The 17,931-nt window shown below is 40.0% G+C and overlaps 1 protein-coding gene across 12 annotated transcripts in view; it reads left to right on the top strand.

The window, feature by feature from the left end:
* The window catches only part of LOC109037059 (ATP-dependent RNA helicase p62), a 120,084-nt gene that overhangs the window by 69,246 nt on the left and 32,907 nt on the right, over positions 1–17,931 (top strand). For 9 of the 12 annotated variants that reach the window (XM_019051551.2, XM_019051554.2, XM_019051552.2 and 6 more), the window contains 2 exons: positions 6,427–6,645; positions 10,590–15,265. The exons of 1 other annotated variant lie outside the window; for it this stretch is intronic. In XM_019051551.2, coding sequence (XP_018907096.2) covers positions 6,427–6,645; positions 10,590–10,657 — 287 coding nt within the window. In that variant the 3' untranslated portion in view covers positions 10,658–15,265. Of the gene's footprint in view, positions 1–6,426; positions 6,646–7,387; positions 7,420–10,589; positions 15,266–17,931 lie in introns of those variants that run through there. 2 more of the 12 variants (XM_072301080.1, XM_072301077.1) reach the window with 2 other exon arrangements.

Raw genomic sequence — 17,931 nt, forward strand, 5'->3', positions numbered from 1 at the left:
CGCTAACCCAGAGCAACATCAAATTATTTCTGAAATATTTTGTCTCATCCAAAATCCATCTTACACGTGTAATGCGATTTTCATCGATGGTCCAGGAGGATCGGGAAAAACTTTCGTTTAAGAATGTCTTACTGCGTATTGTACAAAGGAAAACTTAGACGTCATCTCCGTTGCTTGGTCAGGTATCGCCGCATCGTTGCTACCTAACGGTCGGCCGGTTCATAGCAAATTCAAAATTCCTTCGGTTCTAAATGAGAATTTTGTGTCGAGTCTGACGGTTAGCTCAAGAGAGGCTGATTGTGAGACTATTCGGAAAACAACGATCATTTTTTGGGGTGAAGCTCCCATGGTTATCACGCATGCTCTGGCATGCATCGACCGACTTCTTAGAGAATGGGTAATGATATCCCTTTTCGAGGAAAAATTGTCGTCTAGGGTGGTGATTTTAGACAGGTTTTACCCGTTGTTCCGCATGCTTCTCGCCAAACATTGGTGCAAAATGCAATCAAATTCTCACCACTTCGACCTCTTTTCAAAATCAGAAAACTTACTCAAAATATGAGAACTTTGCAAGACGAAGCGGAGTTTGCAAAATTTTAACTCGAAATAGGTGATGGTGTTTACCTTTCTGCTAAAAAAGGTCATGCCGGAATTCATTGATTTACCGACAAGCAGTATTACTGAAACTGATGTTATTACTGAAATTTATGGAAAAGATAGCTTCCTCATGTTCGAACGTAGATTTCACAAACTGCGCAATTCTGGCCCCTAATAATAAGCATTTCAATGAAATTAACGACAAGGTTGTTGAAGTTCTTTCAGGTGTCTCTAAAACGTACTTCAGTGTTAACAGGCTCATTGTAGAGGAAGAGGGAGAGGCTCTCAATTTTCCCCTCGAATTCTTGGACAGTCTTAATCTTAGTGGCTTACCACCGCTTAAACTCACACTTTAGGAGGGGGTTTTTGTCATGCTTTTAAGAAACCTCAACGTTTCTAAAGGTTTATCGAATGGTACCCGATTGATCGTCTGGAAACGCTATGAAAATTGTCTTGATTTGCAGGTCATTTCCGGCGAGAAGGCCAGTGAAAGAATTTCACTGCCAAGAATTGATTTGTCACCTGCAGACTCCTCTCTCCCTTTCTCTTTTAAGAGGCGACAATTTCCAATTCGCATTGCGTTCTGCATGACCATCATCAAAGCTAAGGGTCAAACACTGAAGCGTGGGACTGAAGCGAGTCGGCATTTATTTACCCCAAACAGTTTTTGGCCATGGTCAACTATATGTTGCACTCTCACGAGCTACATCGTACAAAAATTTTGAAGTCCAAATTCTTCCCAAAGGCAAAGAGGTGCTTCGATCTTTTATAAATCCCAAAAGCCTCATAGTCATTAGAAAATTATCAAAAAATAAAAATAAAAAAAAATTAAAAATAACACACAAAAAAAGAAAAACTAATAATGCGAGCTTTTTATAACATTTTTCGGTAGAATGGCAGTCTCCACCCTGTAACGCAGAGAGGCAGTTAAATTCCTTGATCTCCTGCCGCAGAATCATCATCATTATTAAATAGATTCAAATAATCGCTCCGATTACAAATAAGCTACTGCACCACCATTGCTAGCTGTGGAGGGCGCCCGTAGGGCGCCCGCAGCAGTTAGTATTTCAAAATTTACGGAAAAGTACGACAAATAAAATGGACAGTGTTTTGTTCCAATTGATAATACAGCATTTGAAGATATACTAGGGTTGAAAAAAAATTGGTTTTTAAGGAACTATGACAAATGACATTATTGCAAATTTAAGTTACCTTTTATGGCATATTTCCAAAGAATGCAATTTTTGGAGAATTTCAGCGCAAACTATCTCTCAATATCATTATTCGTTCAAAAGATATGGGAATCAATGTTTTTCAACTTGGCAACGCTACTACGCGGAAATAAATTCATTTCAGGACTTGCAATTTTGGAAAAAGACATATCCTGTAGTAACGAATAACATACTGCCACGGTTCGTCTCAGAAAGAGGTAAATGGAACTGTGTTGCCCATTCAAAATTCCTTCAGAATCTGAAAATGAGATGCTTACACAGTCATTTAAGCCTAAAATGGAAATATTCTGTCGAGCTCTACGAAAATTAAATCGGTTTTTGTGTTTTTGGCGCTAGAATGGCCTTCAAAGACGATCGACGAATAAATTCCGATGGGGTGTGCATATGTAAAATGATAAAAGCATAATGAAATGTATGTATTTCTGGACCAGGAATCGATTGAGCAGGGTTCCGAAATGCTCCGACGCTTCATTTGCCGAAAATTGGGCTTTTTTTTTAGTGTTGGGGTGTTTTGGGCCCATTTTTTCACAGTTTTGGCGTGAGAAAACCTGTGCCGTCATGGGTCATTATCAGGTCGTTTCGGGCGGACCATCGAATGCACTTGGTCCCGAGACACTTGATATAGGGTTTTCGAGATGCGGGGGATCAAAGTCCCCGATTTCCATTAAATTCTGCAGGTATTTTAATGCTCAATTCCGACTATAAATTGTTTTCTGATTTAGATATCAAAGCGCGTTTTGCGGTGGTTGATTCAGCTACATGTGGTGGATTTTTCTATATATTTCACAAACCCTCACTTTGTTCTGGTGGGGGGGGGGGTGTCTTTTTCTATACAGGGTGTGCACAAGGTGTGGGTATTTGTTAATACCTCAAGAATGGTTGTAGATATTGACTTACGGTTTGAACGAAACTTCCTTGCATTAAAGTAGGTACATTTTTGGTAAGGGATCATGACCCCCCTCGCCCTCCAGGGGTTGGGGATAAAGGGCAACTTTCGAATCTCGAATGGGAACCCCCATCGTGTGATACCTCGTTAGAAAGAACTTGAAAAAAGACAATTATTCGCGGTAATTGCAGGTTGCCATTTATCACCGTCACAAAGTGGCGGCTGGATCAAGTTCAAAATGGCGGAAAATTGATATCTTGATCGTTAAGCGGTGGATTTTGATGTAACTCAGTAACCAGGGGTATTTTTTTCAGGAAAAGTACGAATCTGACATCAGAATACAAAAAATATGCGATGTTTTATAATTGGCAGGCTCTCAAATGGCGGTCATATCGATTTTTTCGAGAAGTTGAACCTACTACCCACCTCCCTGGGGGACAAAGGGATCATAACTCCTCACCAAAAATGTTACTACCTCGAGAACGGTCGCAGATATTGACTTACGGTTTGAACGAAACTTCCTTGAATTAAAGTAGGTACATTTTTGGTGTAGAGTTATGTCCCCCTTGCCCCCCAGGAAGGTATCACGGTGGTAGGTTCAAGTTCTCGAAAAAACCGATATGACCTCCTTTTGAAAGCCTGCCAATTATAAAACATCGCAATATTTTTTGTTCTCTGATGTCAGATTCGTACTTTTCCTGAAAAAAATACCCCTGGTTACTGAGTTTCATCAAAATCCACCGCTTAACGATCAAGATATCAATTTTCCGCCATTTTGAACTTGATCCAGCCGCCATTTTGTGACGGTGATAAATGGCAAACTGCAATTACCGCGAATAATTGTCTTTTTTCAAGTTCTTTCTAACGAGGTATCACACGATGGGGGTTCCCACTCGAGATTCGAAAGTTGCCCTTTATCCCCAACCCCGGGGGGGCGAGGGGGGTCATAATCCCTTAACAAAAATGTACCTACTTTAATGCAAGGAAGTTCCGTCCAAACCGTAAGTCAGTAGGCCATTCCAGGGCCCAAAACACAAAAATCGATTTGATTTTTGAAGAGGTAGACAGAATATTTCAATCTTAGGCTTAAATGACTGTGTACGCATCTCATTTTAAGATCCCGAAGGAATTTTGAATGGACAACACAGTTTCATTTAACTCCCTCTAAGACAAACCGTGACTGAGAATTGGTCAAAATCCAAAGGGGGGGGGGGGGCCCACTGATTTTGCATACACCCCTCATAGTACGTTTAAAATACTTTTAATGCGGTCAACATACCACCCGCGATTTGTTTTGCGGAAATGTCAACTAGAAGGCCTACTGATTGAGGAATAACATACCGCGAAATCTGTAGTTTGGCCGTTTTTGAGAAAATGCTATTTTTTGCTTTTTTGGCGGGAATTTCGGGTCGAGGTGCTGAAAAAGTCAAGTTAGGCTGTTTTTGTGGCTTGTAAATGCATATCCCATTTATTCGTAGTGAATCAAGTGCCAGTAGATAGCTATTCGTGCATATTGTCCAAAATATATATCCTTAAATCCACGACTTTCGAGTTTTTGGGGGGGTTAGTCAAGGAGAAACCCGAAAAAAAGAGGGTTAACCCAGAACAAATTGCTTAACAAACTTTTCCTATGTAAACGTCTTCAGTAGGTCCTATTTAACAACATACCAATAGTTTATCACGGTTCGATCCCAGAACCCCCCCCCCCCCCCATTGCCTAAATTTCAAAATGGTGGCCATAATAAGGACTCTGGGAGTTCGATTTTTTTAAAATACGCATACAGTGTCATGTGAGGTGTCAATTCCTTTGTAATATTGGTCATAGATTTCAGATATGAAGTTAAAAAAGTCCCTCGATCAAAGGGAGTACCGCAAATCCAAGATGGCAGCTAATTTTGAGAGGCAAGAGGGTAGATTTTTAAAAAGTTCGCGTGAGAAGGCAAGTGAGGTATCATTTCCTATGTAATTTTGGTCGTAGCTTTCATTTACGAAGTCATACAAGCCCTCAAGTCAATCGGATTGCTCCAAATGCCAAGATGGCTGCCAAATTTGAAAGGCAGGAGGGTGAATTTTTGAAATATTCACGTGACCATCCCTAGTAAAAGTGAATCAACCTGACGTCAGGCTATGTTTCATGAACTACCCTGAGTCAGACTGATTCCAGTCTGACTCAGGGTAGTTCATCTTCAGGGTTCGACTTGAGTCAGACTGATTCCAGTTTGACTTGAGGGCTTTTGTGACTTCGTAAATGAAAGCTACGACCAAAATTACATAGGAAATGATACCTCACTTGCCTTATCACGCGAACTTTTTAAAAATCCACCCTCTTGTCTCTCAAAATTGGCTGCCATCTTGGATTTGGGGTACCCCCTTTGATCGGGGGACTTTTTTAACTTCATATCTGAAATCTATGACCAATATTACATAGGAATTTGATACCTCACATGACACTGTATGCGTATTTTAAAAAAAATCGAACTCCCAGAGGCCTTATTATGGCCGCCATGTTGAAATTCAGGCAATGGGGGGGGGGGGTGTTCTGGGATCGAACCGTGATAAACGTATGTTGTTAAATAGGACCTACTGAAGACGCTTACATAGGAAAAGTTTGCTAAGGAATTTGTTCTGGGTTAACCCTCTTTTTTTCGGGTTTCTCCTTGACTAACCCCCCAAAAACTCGAAAGTCGTGGATTTATGGATATGTATTTTGGACAATATGCACAAATAGCTATCTACTGGCACTTGATTCACTACGAATAAATGGGATATGCATTTACGAGCCACAAAAACAGCCTGACTTGTCTTTTTCAGCACCTTGACCCGAAATTCTCGCCAAAAAAGCGAAAAATAGCATTTTCTCAAAAACGGCCAAACTACAGATTTCGTGGTATGTTGTTCCTCAATCAGTAAGCCTTCTAGTTGACATTTCCGCAAAAAAAATCGCGGGTGGTACGTTGACCGCATTAAAAGTGTTTAAAACGTACTGCGCCCTCTTATGTTTAAGCATCCCTCTTTTTAAGGTGGTCGATTCCTTGATTAAACTGATTTCAACTGAAGGCTGCAACTGCACTCAGGACAATGTTATATTTTATGCAGCTTTGTTATCAGATAGCTGTGACTATGGCTCAGGTATACCCAGTAGCATCTTAGCCAATAGGTCTCCACATTTACTTGATCAAAAAACAGCATAGACTTGTAACAGGAGACTTTTATGTGAACTTCTAGAAGTGAGCTTGGGTATAGATAGCCATATGAAGACTTCGGATTTTTGCCTTTTTTCCAAATTTTAATAAATAAATTTCTTGTGTATTGATTGATATATTGGACGAAAGATTTTTTCTGGACGGTCCCAAGTGTCTTTTGCAAGAGATTTGCGTTAGTTTCCATATACCATCTATTTGTAACCAAATCATATGAATGTGACTAGGGCAAATCCAAAGCTTCAGAGGCGAAGCCTCTTTCCCCCTATTTTTTTAACTATTCTAAAAAAATCAAATTTTGTCGTAAAATTAATTTTTCAACACTATCCTGAGCTAACCGCTCCTTAAACTCAGGTTCGGTGACTTCTTGAGATGGTTTGTTTAAGAGGCATTCATTTTCAATAGTTAGACTATACCTGGAAAAAAACTACCGTCTATCGAAGTGTCTTTCAATTTATCTTCATTGATGGTCTCTTGCGTTTACTAAAGTTATTTCATGATCTGTTATCAGACATAAATGATGTGAAACATGTAATTAACTACGATTTTCCTCTCAACACGGAAGACTATATTCATAGAATTGGAAGAACTGCGCGATATCAAAAGCAAGGTACTGCGTTCACATTTTTTACTCCAAAAGAACGTAGTCAAGCAGGAGCTCTCATAAAAATATTAGAGGAAGCAAAACAGACCGTCAGACCTGAGCTGAAGTCTCTCTCAAAGAATGCAGGTTAGTACTTAATTTTGTTATTTTCTGATGAGAACGTATATTTCACTCAGTTCCTCTCATCAACCGTCTGTCTCCAGGGATATAGCTTTATGCATTTTTTCGTAATTTTTTTGCAGTCAGATATTATCTCCCTCCCTCTGGCAATCTTTGTAAGGACATTCCTAAAAACAAGCAGCAATCTTGCATGTTGAAAATCTGCAAAGGTACTGTTTCCCCCCTTATGGATTATGGGACTATATTCATCACTTTACTGATTTTGTATGATGTTGACTGGCGCATGGCTGTTGGCACCATGGCTTGTTTAAGTTCACCCTAATCAATTTTTGGAGTCGAGAATTTCCCCTCTTTTTTTCTCCCCCACCCCCCTTTTCCTCACTTCCCAAACTTCTCCAGAAGGTTCTAAAATTGTTGATTACTCTTTGAATGATTCATTCATCTTTCCAACTTGTAATTTGAGGCACTTTTGATGGTTCCGCCTCAAGAAGTAATGCGTTCAAAAATTATGGGGGAGGAGGGAGGGGCTGGACCATCGTGGCCCCTACCAAATCTGACACATTCTGTCGATTTTATAGACCCTCAATCGCTAAGCAGTAGTAGCGCTCTCGATGTACTGAGAGCCACTAAGCTCCCAGACATTCAGGGCTCTTTACCTCCTCACCTTATTGTCAAGTTACTATGTTCATAATCTCTCTGTATTTGATACACTGCTCTCATGCTTTCTTTTCTACTTTTCTTTTTCCAGCGGTTGAGAATAGTTAAATATGGATAGACTGTTTATACATAAATATGAAGAAAATTTGGGTTTGAATTCAATTTATTTCTGTAAGTTTTACCCCAAGTTCCAAATGAAATATGAAGAAAGATATTTTGCAAACATACAGAGTGTCTAGCGACCGAGAAAGTCAGGGAGATGAAATTGGTCAGGGAGAAGTCTGGGAAAGTCAGGGAAGAAGAACGCAAAACCGGGAGAGATGCGAACTCCCGTCGAAGATCGCGATTTTTCACGTTTCGCGAAAAATTCTCGTTTTTAAAATTACAGCTCCGTAGCGCTATTCTAGAGGCCCACTGAGCGGCCGACCGGCCGCTCAGTGGTCCTGTACGTTGCTGCAATTTTAAAAACGTGAATTTCTGGAGGTACCTGTAATTTCTGAACTCAGCGACCCTCAAGAGTCCCTAATAATGCATTCTGCTCAGTTTGAACATTCGATCTGATTTAATAACAGTCAAATCCGATTTTTTTGCGCGCGAAAATCGGTCGGCGCGCGTTGAGCGGAAACTTCAATCGATCATAACTCCGGAACCGTTCGGTTCCCCGGTTTATATGACCACTCGTTGGATGCGGAAAAAGACGAGCAATTTGAAAAACTGGTTTTGGTTCAAATACAAAATTGTGCTCTTTCAGTTATGTGTGTTTAAAAGAAATTGTTTTTCCTCAAAAACTGACAAAAAGCACATAAGTTAAGTTAAAAATGTAATTTTGGGATTTTGACCTTTAGAATCTCAAAGTATGCAATTTTAGACGATTTTTCGTCCAAACCGGGCCTCAATATCTTGTTTCGTTCGAAAGATATCGAGGTTCACAGGTTTTGACTTCCACCCCCCCCCCCCCCTAGCGCCCCCCAAAATTTTTTGGGTATTTGAAAATTTGGGGAAAGAAGCGCTCCAGTTTTAGTAACTGATAGACGAAAATTGAATAAGTATTAGTGGGGGGGGGGGGGGTGAAAAATGTCGTTTTTGCATACGGCTCTTTCTATAAGGTTTTTTGAAGGAATAAGCAAAGATCTTCCAAAGCATTACTATTAAGTACAAATTATGCTGTAATAGTGGAAGAAGGAAAGGAATCTTTTTTACGAGAGTTTATGTTGACACCCAAGGACTGCAGAAAGGTTTTTATTCTTGAATTGTAATCCATTGCTTTGAAGGGTGGAAAACATCGTACAGACTGAAAGCAAATCTTGGTAAAAGGTCATAGAAAGTCAGGGAGCAAGAAAATTCGATAGGACAGGGAAAACCTTGAAAGTCAGGGAGAAGAAAAGAAAAATTTGCTTGACACCCTGAAACAAGCATTGCAACAGAAAAAGCACCACACAGTTTTAGTCAAGAAGTCAACAAACTGATGTTACTTTTCTAGGACTGTGTTTATTTTTTGTTATTATTAATGCAAATGAAAGAAAAACTAATGGATTGTAAAAATATGTCAACAAATTGTGTTTCTTTGTGACGCCAAAAGTTCTACAATGGGAACATTTTAATAATTGTAAAATAACAGCCAAATTACCCTAAAACTCGTTAAGATGAAACATGAAGGGGCCGTGGAAAATTTTGACCCATGCAATTTTTTGTTTTAACCATTTCTACACTTAACACGAAATTCTAAGTGAATTTTAGACATAGGTGGCGACTGTGCTTATCATGAAATTATGGAAAAACTATGGCACAGGCTACAACTATCTAGAGCACTGCTCTCGAAATTCATAAACAAGGTAAAGGTTAAGTGCACTGGGATGATTAGCATTCAGTAGTTGAACTGAGGTTGAAGTTTAGTGAGTCATTAAACACAATTTCAAAAAACAAAGACAAGATTAGGGAACCCAGTGTTAACTGCAATGCAATATACAAGAATGTAAAAGAATCATATCATCCTGACTTACAATTAGAGAAAACTTCATGCACGTGTTTTTTTCGAGTGCGTTCTTATAATATTTGGATAAGAGATCCTTTGATGAAAGAGCAAGCTCTTGAAGTAGCAAAAAGGTTATAACTTCAAAAAGAACCCCGCACTATCCTTATGGGAAATCCCCCCCCCCCCCCAGTAAAACCTGATGAGACTTCGATATGTTACTCAGCTAGTCATTCTGATCAAAAGCTCTCACGACCCCAAAGAGATCCCATGTGCGGTCTTATCACCACTCAGATAAGACCACCCGGGCCTGTGCCGATGAGCAAAGCCTCGTGAGCGTCGGAGTCCGAGCCTCAGGAATGGGTGGCAGAGAAGCGGAGAGAGGTCGGAGTGGACTGGAAGGGAAGGGTACGAGTAGTGCCGCACAATGGTCCGGCCGGCGGGACCTCCGGTCTCGCACATAAAGCGGCGAATATCTCGAAACCGCACAGGGGATCTTTTTGGGGCCATGAGAGCTTTTGATCAAAATGACTAGCTGAGCAACATATCAAAGTCTCATCAAGTTTTACCGGGGGGGGGGGGGATTTCCCATTAGGATGTTGCGGGGTTATTTGTTGCTTCTGACGGCTAGCTTGCCCAGTCAACCATCAACTCTTTCTTCAAGTAAAACAAGGTATGCACGCCACAATCACTCTAATTTCTAATGATTTTTTTGTAAAACAATCATTCGACAAGTCTCGTATTTTACTAATATCCAGATCCAAACCTGAAAATTTTTCTTCGTCATAACCATATTTTTTTACATTGTTTTATATGGGAGCGTGAAGAGACCTAAGAAAATTTCGAGTTCAGCGGACATTTGCCTTAACTGTAAAGTCGTTTTAACGAGCTTTTACTGTAAAAGTTTAAAATTAAAGAAACGCAGGTTGATATTATGCAATCACTCCTAAATCCGTACAACGATTATTATACAAACACTTTGAATTTTTGTAGAAAAAGACAAACCTATTCCAAGATTCGTGAGAAACCGAAACAAATACTATCAATTGTAGGGCCTTGTCTCCACGAGCCGTTTCGCGAGATTTGTCCCAGGGAAAAATCCCACTCACGAAGTTGGGAAAAATATTGAGTTAATCAATATTTTTCCCAGTACCAAGTATGGTACTTGTACCCCTAGGACCCACTGAGAGAAGAAGAAGAAGTGAAAACGAATGGTGCCGTGGAGACAAGGCCTTGCTGAGTCCTGTTGTCGCTTTTTTTTACCCCAAAATATCTATTTTCTCAAGTGCTGAATCAAAATCAAACCATTACTGTCTGATTTTAGGTGAAAATATCAACAGTGGCTGTGAGGAAAGGTTTGGAAGTCGCTCATTCTTCAGCATAGGAGAATAACAACGCAGGCAGCCCTTAAAATAAAGATTTCAGTGATAGTCAAAACTGTGATACTGGTGTATGAGAAGTCTTAAAGTACTTCGGGAGCGGATATATTCAACAGGATTGCCACAGTCAGGGAATACTGGAAGAACCGTGGAATGTCAGGAAATTTCAAAAAGTCAGGGAAAACATGGAAATGTCAGGGAAAGTGTCGAAAGTGTTAGGGAAAAATTTTTAATTCTTCTTTATTCGCTTTCTAGAATGAATTTGACGCCCAGTACAAAAAATATTGCCTGGAAACAATTTCAAATTATGTATTTTTAGCCACATGGCATATCTACAATTGTCAGGGAATTTTACTCAAATGTGTCTGGAAAATCAAGGAATTTCATTTTCTAAATTGTGTGGCAACCCTTATTCAAATCCAACAATGATCGATTGTGGATAAACTTATACTTTCGTTGCTTTTGCATATTAGTAAAGACATGGTGTGCTACATCGCTACATCATGATCAAATGACCAGGTGTGAGGTCAAGTTTACACAGTTGCCATATTTGGCATACTATAACACACCTCATTAATTGAGGATAGGAGTGAGAGCGTAGATTTAAAAGAACATATGTTAGCGGACAAACCCGATTTTAGGACAAACTAGAATTTCCTAGGACAAACTCGTTTGCCGGAAGAAATCTTGTTCGGCCTAAGCACCTAGGATAAAGTAGTTTGGCCTAGGCCGGAACCAGTTTGTCCGGAGCAATTTAGTATAAACTAGTTTGTCCTAGGCCAGAGTAGTTTGTCCTAGGTGCTTTAGGAAAAATCTAGAGTTATAATTTTATTTTTTTCAATATGGTTAGACGGGGTAAAGTAAGGAAATGATAGGAAGATTATTTTAAATTCTTCAATGTAAATTTATTGCTTTAATTTTTAGTTTATCCCTATTGTTTTGTACATTTTAATGAGTTACTTTAAATATTCTTGATATTTGATTTTTAAGTTTGATCATCAGCAGCTTTTCTTCGTCAATAGTAGCAGCATCTATCTCAGCACCTGGAAAAAAAAATACGAAAAATGAAAGGCACAATGTCTAATATAATTCATCTAAGAATAATGTGTCCTCAATTGGCTTGACTTTTCAATTAGAGCCCCCCCCCCTCCCCCTCCCCAGCCCCAGATAGTGAAACTCACCTATTTATTGTTGCATAATAAGCTGCTGTGACATTTTGAATTGCAGAGAATTCCTTGCCTCCGGCACTATCATGTGATTGTTTGGAAGAAAACTTCACGTTTTAACGACTTCGCACGTAAAAAAGCATTGCACGACACGACTATACATTCATAACGACTAAATTTATAAATGAAAGAAAGTAATTAAATTGAATACGGCATTAATAACAACACAAAGTAATGTCGCGAATGAACATTAACGTGCTCCTTATCACTGCTCAGCATGGACTGGTGATCACTGCTCAGCATGGACTGGTGATCACTGCTCAGCGTGGACTGGTGTTTTGATTGAGACTCTTATCGAAAGTTAATTCGATAGATAAGTACCAATTTCTGCGATAGAATCGATAGCCGAACGTTTCTTCAAAATCCTAGGCCGGACTAGTTCCACCTAGGCCAAACTAGCTCGTCCGAACGGGTTCGGCCTAAGCCGGAACTAGTTTTGCCTACGTGTTTTTGGAAAAACTAGTTCGGCCGAGGCCCAAACTAGTTTCGCCTACGTGCTGTAGGATAAACTAATTTGGCCTAGGAAATTCTAGTAGGGCCCGCGGTAACTAGGCCAAACTAGTTCGTCCTAGGAAATTCTAGTTTGTCCTGAAATCGGGTTTGTCCGCTAACACATGTGTTTATACTCGCCTCCTTAAATTGTCAATGCATGTTCAGAAGGATATTTTACAAAGTAACAAGTTTACATTTTTATGAAGTATACATCAATAAAGGTAATATTCATTAAGTCCATGCAATTTTTTCAAAAGAATGCCGTTTCCTCCAAAAAGGAATGCCATACGAATGGAAAAATCTAGAGCAGCGTATTTCGCACTCATTTGTTCTGTACTTCCTAAAAACTTAGGTTGTTTAGATATATGGGACTTTTTGTGAGAAGTTGCTAATTTCTTAGGTTGAGAGATTCTCGAAATTTAGAAACTAAGTTTTTCCAAAAAATTTAGTGAAAATGTCAGCTATTTGATCTCTTGATATTTTATGGATTTTAATTAATCTTTTTTGGCATAGTCTTGTACAAAATGAGTAGCTACATCAATACATTTAGAGTTTTAACAAATTTACTTTTATTGTCTAATTCAATAGCACCTGTTTTGTCCTTGTAAATGTTAGTTGGAATGCTTTTAATATATAATTCAGACAGGAGTCCTTGGATTGGTAATATTTCGGTTACTTCTTCAGCTGCTGCATGCCTAATATTCTGTGTGTGCGTGTATTTGCTCTTGAGACAATTTTTCATTTTGTGTTTTCCACAAAATGGGATTTCCAAACATATGAATTCCTGAGGTTGATTCTCTATCGATTGCCTAATCGATTGCTATCGATTGCTCTGCCTAATCTGCATTGACGTAGATATCTAGAGTGACAGTATTATTCGAGTTATAATGTATTTTATTGTTTTGTTTCCTATGAAGGTATTGTCGTATTCTTTAAGCATATTCAAAGTGTACTTTAAAGTAGGCATTTTGCAAACTGCTTAAGTAAATAACAGAAAAGGTGATACCCATCTGGATTCACTAGATATGTATAATAGAGCACCAATTAGATTTTGGTAAAGTAAAGAACCCCGCACAGAGCATGGGGTCAGCGGCTCTCGATGAAACATTAATAGATTGATATAAAGTTCATAATTAAGGGATTGCCAAAAAATTAGCTCAATTTTGCAAGTAGAAGCCGAGATATTCGCGATTGAACCCGGACTATTTTCTGTGCGGCGGAGGTAAATTATCCGTGTCACCTTACCTTGCTTGAGCACTTCGGCCAGGAAACCCCCTCACCCCATCAGGTAACTACGATGTCGCTTTGTTTACACTCACTCCTCTCATTAGGACGCTCCGTTCGGGCTGTGCGATATGGAGTTCCCTGCTTCTCGCACCTCTCCCGTGCCGGCGCCGCCGGCCGGTTTGATCTGAAATGTAGTTGCTGAAACAGAATTAACAGATGCGGGTAGAGGGAGGGAGTACGGCATTCGCACCGGCCGAGCGCATAAGCACCTATCTTTACGTGAGTGACGTGAGATCTGATCGAGAACGCCGAACAACGAGAGGAGAAGGACTCGGAATTCTTTCGCCATGCTGCGGCAGTGCGGCATGATAGAAAATAGTCCGGATTCAATTGCGAATATCCCGGTTTCTACTCGCAAAAATGAGCTAATTTTTTGGCTTTCCCTTAATTATGAACTTTATATCAATCTATTAAAGTTTCATCGAGAGCCGCTGACCCCATGCTCTGTGCGGGGTTCTCTTCAAACTCGTCATTTTCAGCTGATAACAATTTCAAGTTTATTTCCATGGGGATTTTATATGTTTTTGAACCGGTGATGTTGTACAGTTGCACCAGACTGACTACATGTCTGAACAAAATGGAGTTTGGGTTGTACTGTTGTTTGCGGGCTTCTTCGAGAGTGTTGCTTTGGGGAGTGGTGTTGGTGTTGGAGGCTCTAACAGTGCCGGAAAGGTGCTCTCTTCCAAGGTCTCGTCTCGAGGTTTGTCTGCAAGGGTTGTTTTGGTGCGTTGCAGGGTGTTTGGTGTTGGAGGCTGCAACGGTGCCGGAAAGGTGCTTTCTTCTTCGACGAGGCTCTGGAAGTCCGGGTATTCATTGAAGTCGTATTCGGTCCTGGTTAGTTTGCAGTAGAGGAGGTCGTTCATTTTTCTATTTTGTCCAGATGAGGAAAGGAGAGACACCAGGAGATGCACGCACTAGGTCACTGGATTTTGAACTGAAACTGACCTGATTTTGGATCAGCCGTGTGTTTCTGGTGTAGTTGTCAGCGAAATAGGAGCATGATGCTGGTTGTACAAGCGGGATCGTTATTTCTGCGAAAAATAGTTTTCCGTAACCCGCCGTACATGACTCAGTTGACCACAGGAGATTACCCGGGCTCGAAGTCATGTTAGTGAAGAAAGCCTTTCCCCTCATTGATATCGCACCTTCTCCGACCGTATCTCTCACATCTTCGTTTCCCCTCACTGCAGCATGCATCAAATTGCGATTATCCGGAATATACGATCACACGTCATATCTGATCGAATCCGTCGCCCACTTTTACTGATACGGAAGACAAGACTTGTTTCACTGGGTCAACAGTCGGTTAGTTTAATTTCATTTCGAAGAGGACAGAAGATCCATCGCTCTTGGCGCCCTGGCCCTGCTGATATCTAGGCGCCAGTGTAAGGCGCCATGCAAGCAGGGGAGGGGGGGGGCAACCAGCCTTTGTGTTTGAGCTAATTGAAAATTACTTCGATTTTTTGTTTCTTTATAATATTACTTTCTTTTTAAAAAGTCAAAATATTCAAAACTTGTGTAACACAAGTCGTTTGTTATAGATCACTTCCTTTTATCAGGTATTGTCTTGATTATGATACGAAATTAAAAAAATATTATGTTTCAATCGTGTTTAATCTTCATAGTATTTTCTTTCCTTTTATTTAATACTCGCCCCCCCCCCCCCCAAAAAAAAAGAAATATTTGATATAAGGGCATAACTTGATAAGATAAAGAAACTGTAAATAATGCTTCAGTCGTTTGTGGATGAAATATTTTGCTCTTACGAAAGCTTTCGTGAATAGTACTAAATAATGCTATTGAAGATTTTTATTTTTAAATTAAATGTATTTTCTGTCTCAAGCAATGAGTTCCTTCCAATAATGTGATCAATTCAAAGAATAAATCAATCAGGAGGAAGAAAATTCCCAAATAAAGATGTAAGTTTTATATCTTTGAAATTAAAATAATTTATATCATCAGTAGAGGAGTAGAAATGAAACAGCATTGAAAAAAAATCATAAGTCAACAGAAATGTAGAAACAAAGTATAACAAAAATACATCAATACCAACAAAATAAAAAAGTTGAAGCCCAAAGCCTTTCAAAGCTGTAATCTGGCTCCATATGAGATTTCTATATTTCGTTTGACCTAATCGTATAACAATTTAATAAAAATAAATACAATCTTCTACGCTATATTTGACACGCCTGTCCTGGAAGACGTATTGAAGAAATCTAAATCCTCAATATTAGTTAACTTTGGTAGAAAGCATCTCGCCAATTGTTAGGAACCAGGAGGAAATAATGAGAAAGCTAGAAAAAATTATTTTTTTCAGGGTCAACGGTGGGCCAAACGCCAAATATTCAACAATAAAATCGAGATGTTGTAAAACCAAGTAATACTGAGAATGTTGAGAGGAGGGTGGCATATCTCTTGCCGAAAGAGTTAAGATGACCTTGATGAGCATTTGAAGCACCCAAAAGGAAGGAACTTCATAGGGGTTGGTACCCTATACCTTATTTGACTCAAATATCTGACACGATTAACTGACAGTTTAAAAAAATAATGAAGATTTGGCAATTAAAAACAATACAACTATTCTCGCAAGATGGATTGCACATGAAAAATGTAAGACGCAATGGCGTGAGTCGTGAACTCGCAGTGCCCCGCTCTAGTTTAAGCAACATTACAAATAAGACAAACGGAAACAAACACAACATGGAAATAGAGGGAGGGAAAGGGTGCGCGTTTACGACGGCGCAGAGATACAACTATTCGTGCTTGAAGGACGTCCGTGCTGCGTCTGAAAAATTGAAGGCGTGATGACGCGAAGCGTGAGTTTTCAATGCTGTGCTATATGCTGCCAATGAGGTGTCGCTCAGATTCGGGAGAAAAGTTAAAAAAGAGGCCCGAACACATCTCTCCTACCTTCGGCTGTGTTATTCACATAGTGCTTGCAGCACCATTACGAATGAAATAAACGGAAACAAACACAATATGGAAGTGGAGGGAGGGAAAGGGTGCGCGTTTACGACGGCGCAGAGATACAACTATTCGTGCTTGATGGACGTCCGTGCTGCGTCTGAAAAATCGAGGGCGCGATGACGCGAAGCGTGAGTTCTCAATGCTGTGCTATATGCTGCCAATGAGGTGTCGCTCAGATTCGGAAGGGAAGTTTAAAAAGTGGCCCGAACACATCTCTCCTACCTTCGGCTGTGTTATATTCACGTAGTGCCTGAAGCACTATTACGAACAGAGACAAGAGACCCTCCACTGGCCTCCTAGCGACAGGGGGAAGCTTTTACTTTCGGGGTTTCAACAATTCCTTATGGACAATTACTAGGGAGCAACAGTCATCACCCTAGTTTCGGCTGTTGACTTACCTACATGGTCGATGATGAGCTTCGGAGGACGTCATGAGCCAAACAAGTTTCCGAAACGTCGGCCATTTTCGGCTTGTTTGCAAAACTTAACAGCCAACACGTTGTTGAACATCAACCATGTAGGTAAGTCAACAGTTGAGTGCTGAAGTCCCAAAAGTAAAAGCTTCCACAATGGCCAAGATACTAGTGGACGGTCTCTTGTCTCTGATTACGAATGAGACAAACGGAAACAAACACAATATGGACGTGGAGGGAGGGAAAAGGTGCGCGTTCACGACGGCGCAGAGATACAACTATTCGTACTTGATGGACGTCCGTGCTGCATCTGAAAAATTGAAGGCGCGATGACGCAAAGCGTGAGTGCTTAATGCTCTGCTGTATGCTGCCAATGAGGTGTCGCTCAGATTCGGGAGAAAAGTTAAAAAAGAGGCCCGAACACATCTTCCTTGTCGTCGGCTGTGTTGATACTCGTTATTTCTTACTTTTTCAGGTTCTTGTCTGATTATTTTTTAGGATGGATTTTTAGACCCACGTCTTAAGCTCGTGTAAACTGCAGCCCTGACGCGGTTCTCATGGAAATAATGGTGCTTGGATGCTTCTAAAGGCTTTAATTTTTTACGTTTTCTTAAATTTTAGAAGTCTGTCGGTCACTTCAATACGTTCAATTTTACAATTTTTACTCAGTACGATTAATAAACTTTGAACCTGAAAATAGCGTAAACTTGTGCTGCTTCGCCAAACTTGACTGAACCCCTCTCCAAGAAAGGAATGCTCGTAGGAAACTCAAATCGTGGTAATTGTTACACAAGTTTTGTCAGTCAAGCAGGAGTGAATTTCAGGCTTTGGCAGTAAGCTCAGTGCTAGTTTTGATCAAAATAAGCAACGAAGTCATGTAGTAGAAGACCCTATCCAAATTT

The sequence above is a fragment of the Bemisia tabaci genome, chromosome 1 (genome assembly GCF_918797505.1).
Source record: "Bemisia tabaci chromosome 1, PGI_BMITA_v3".
NCBI classification, from domain to species: Eukaryota; Metazoa; Arthropoda; class Insecta; order Hemiptera; family Aleyrodidae; genus Bemisia; species Bemisia tabaci.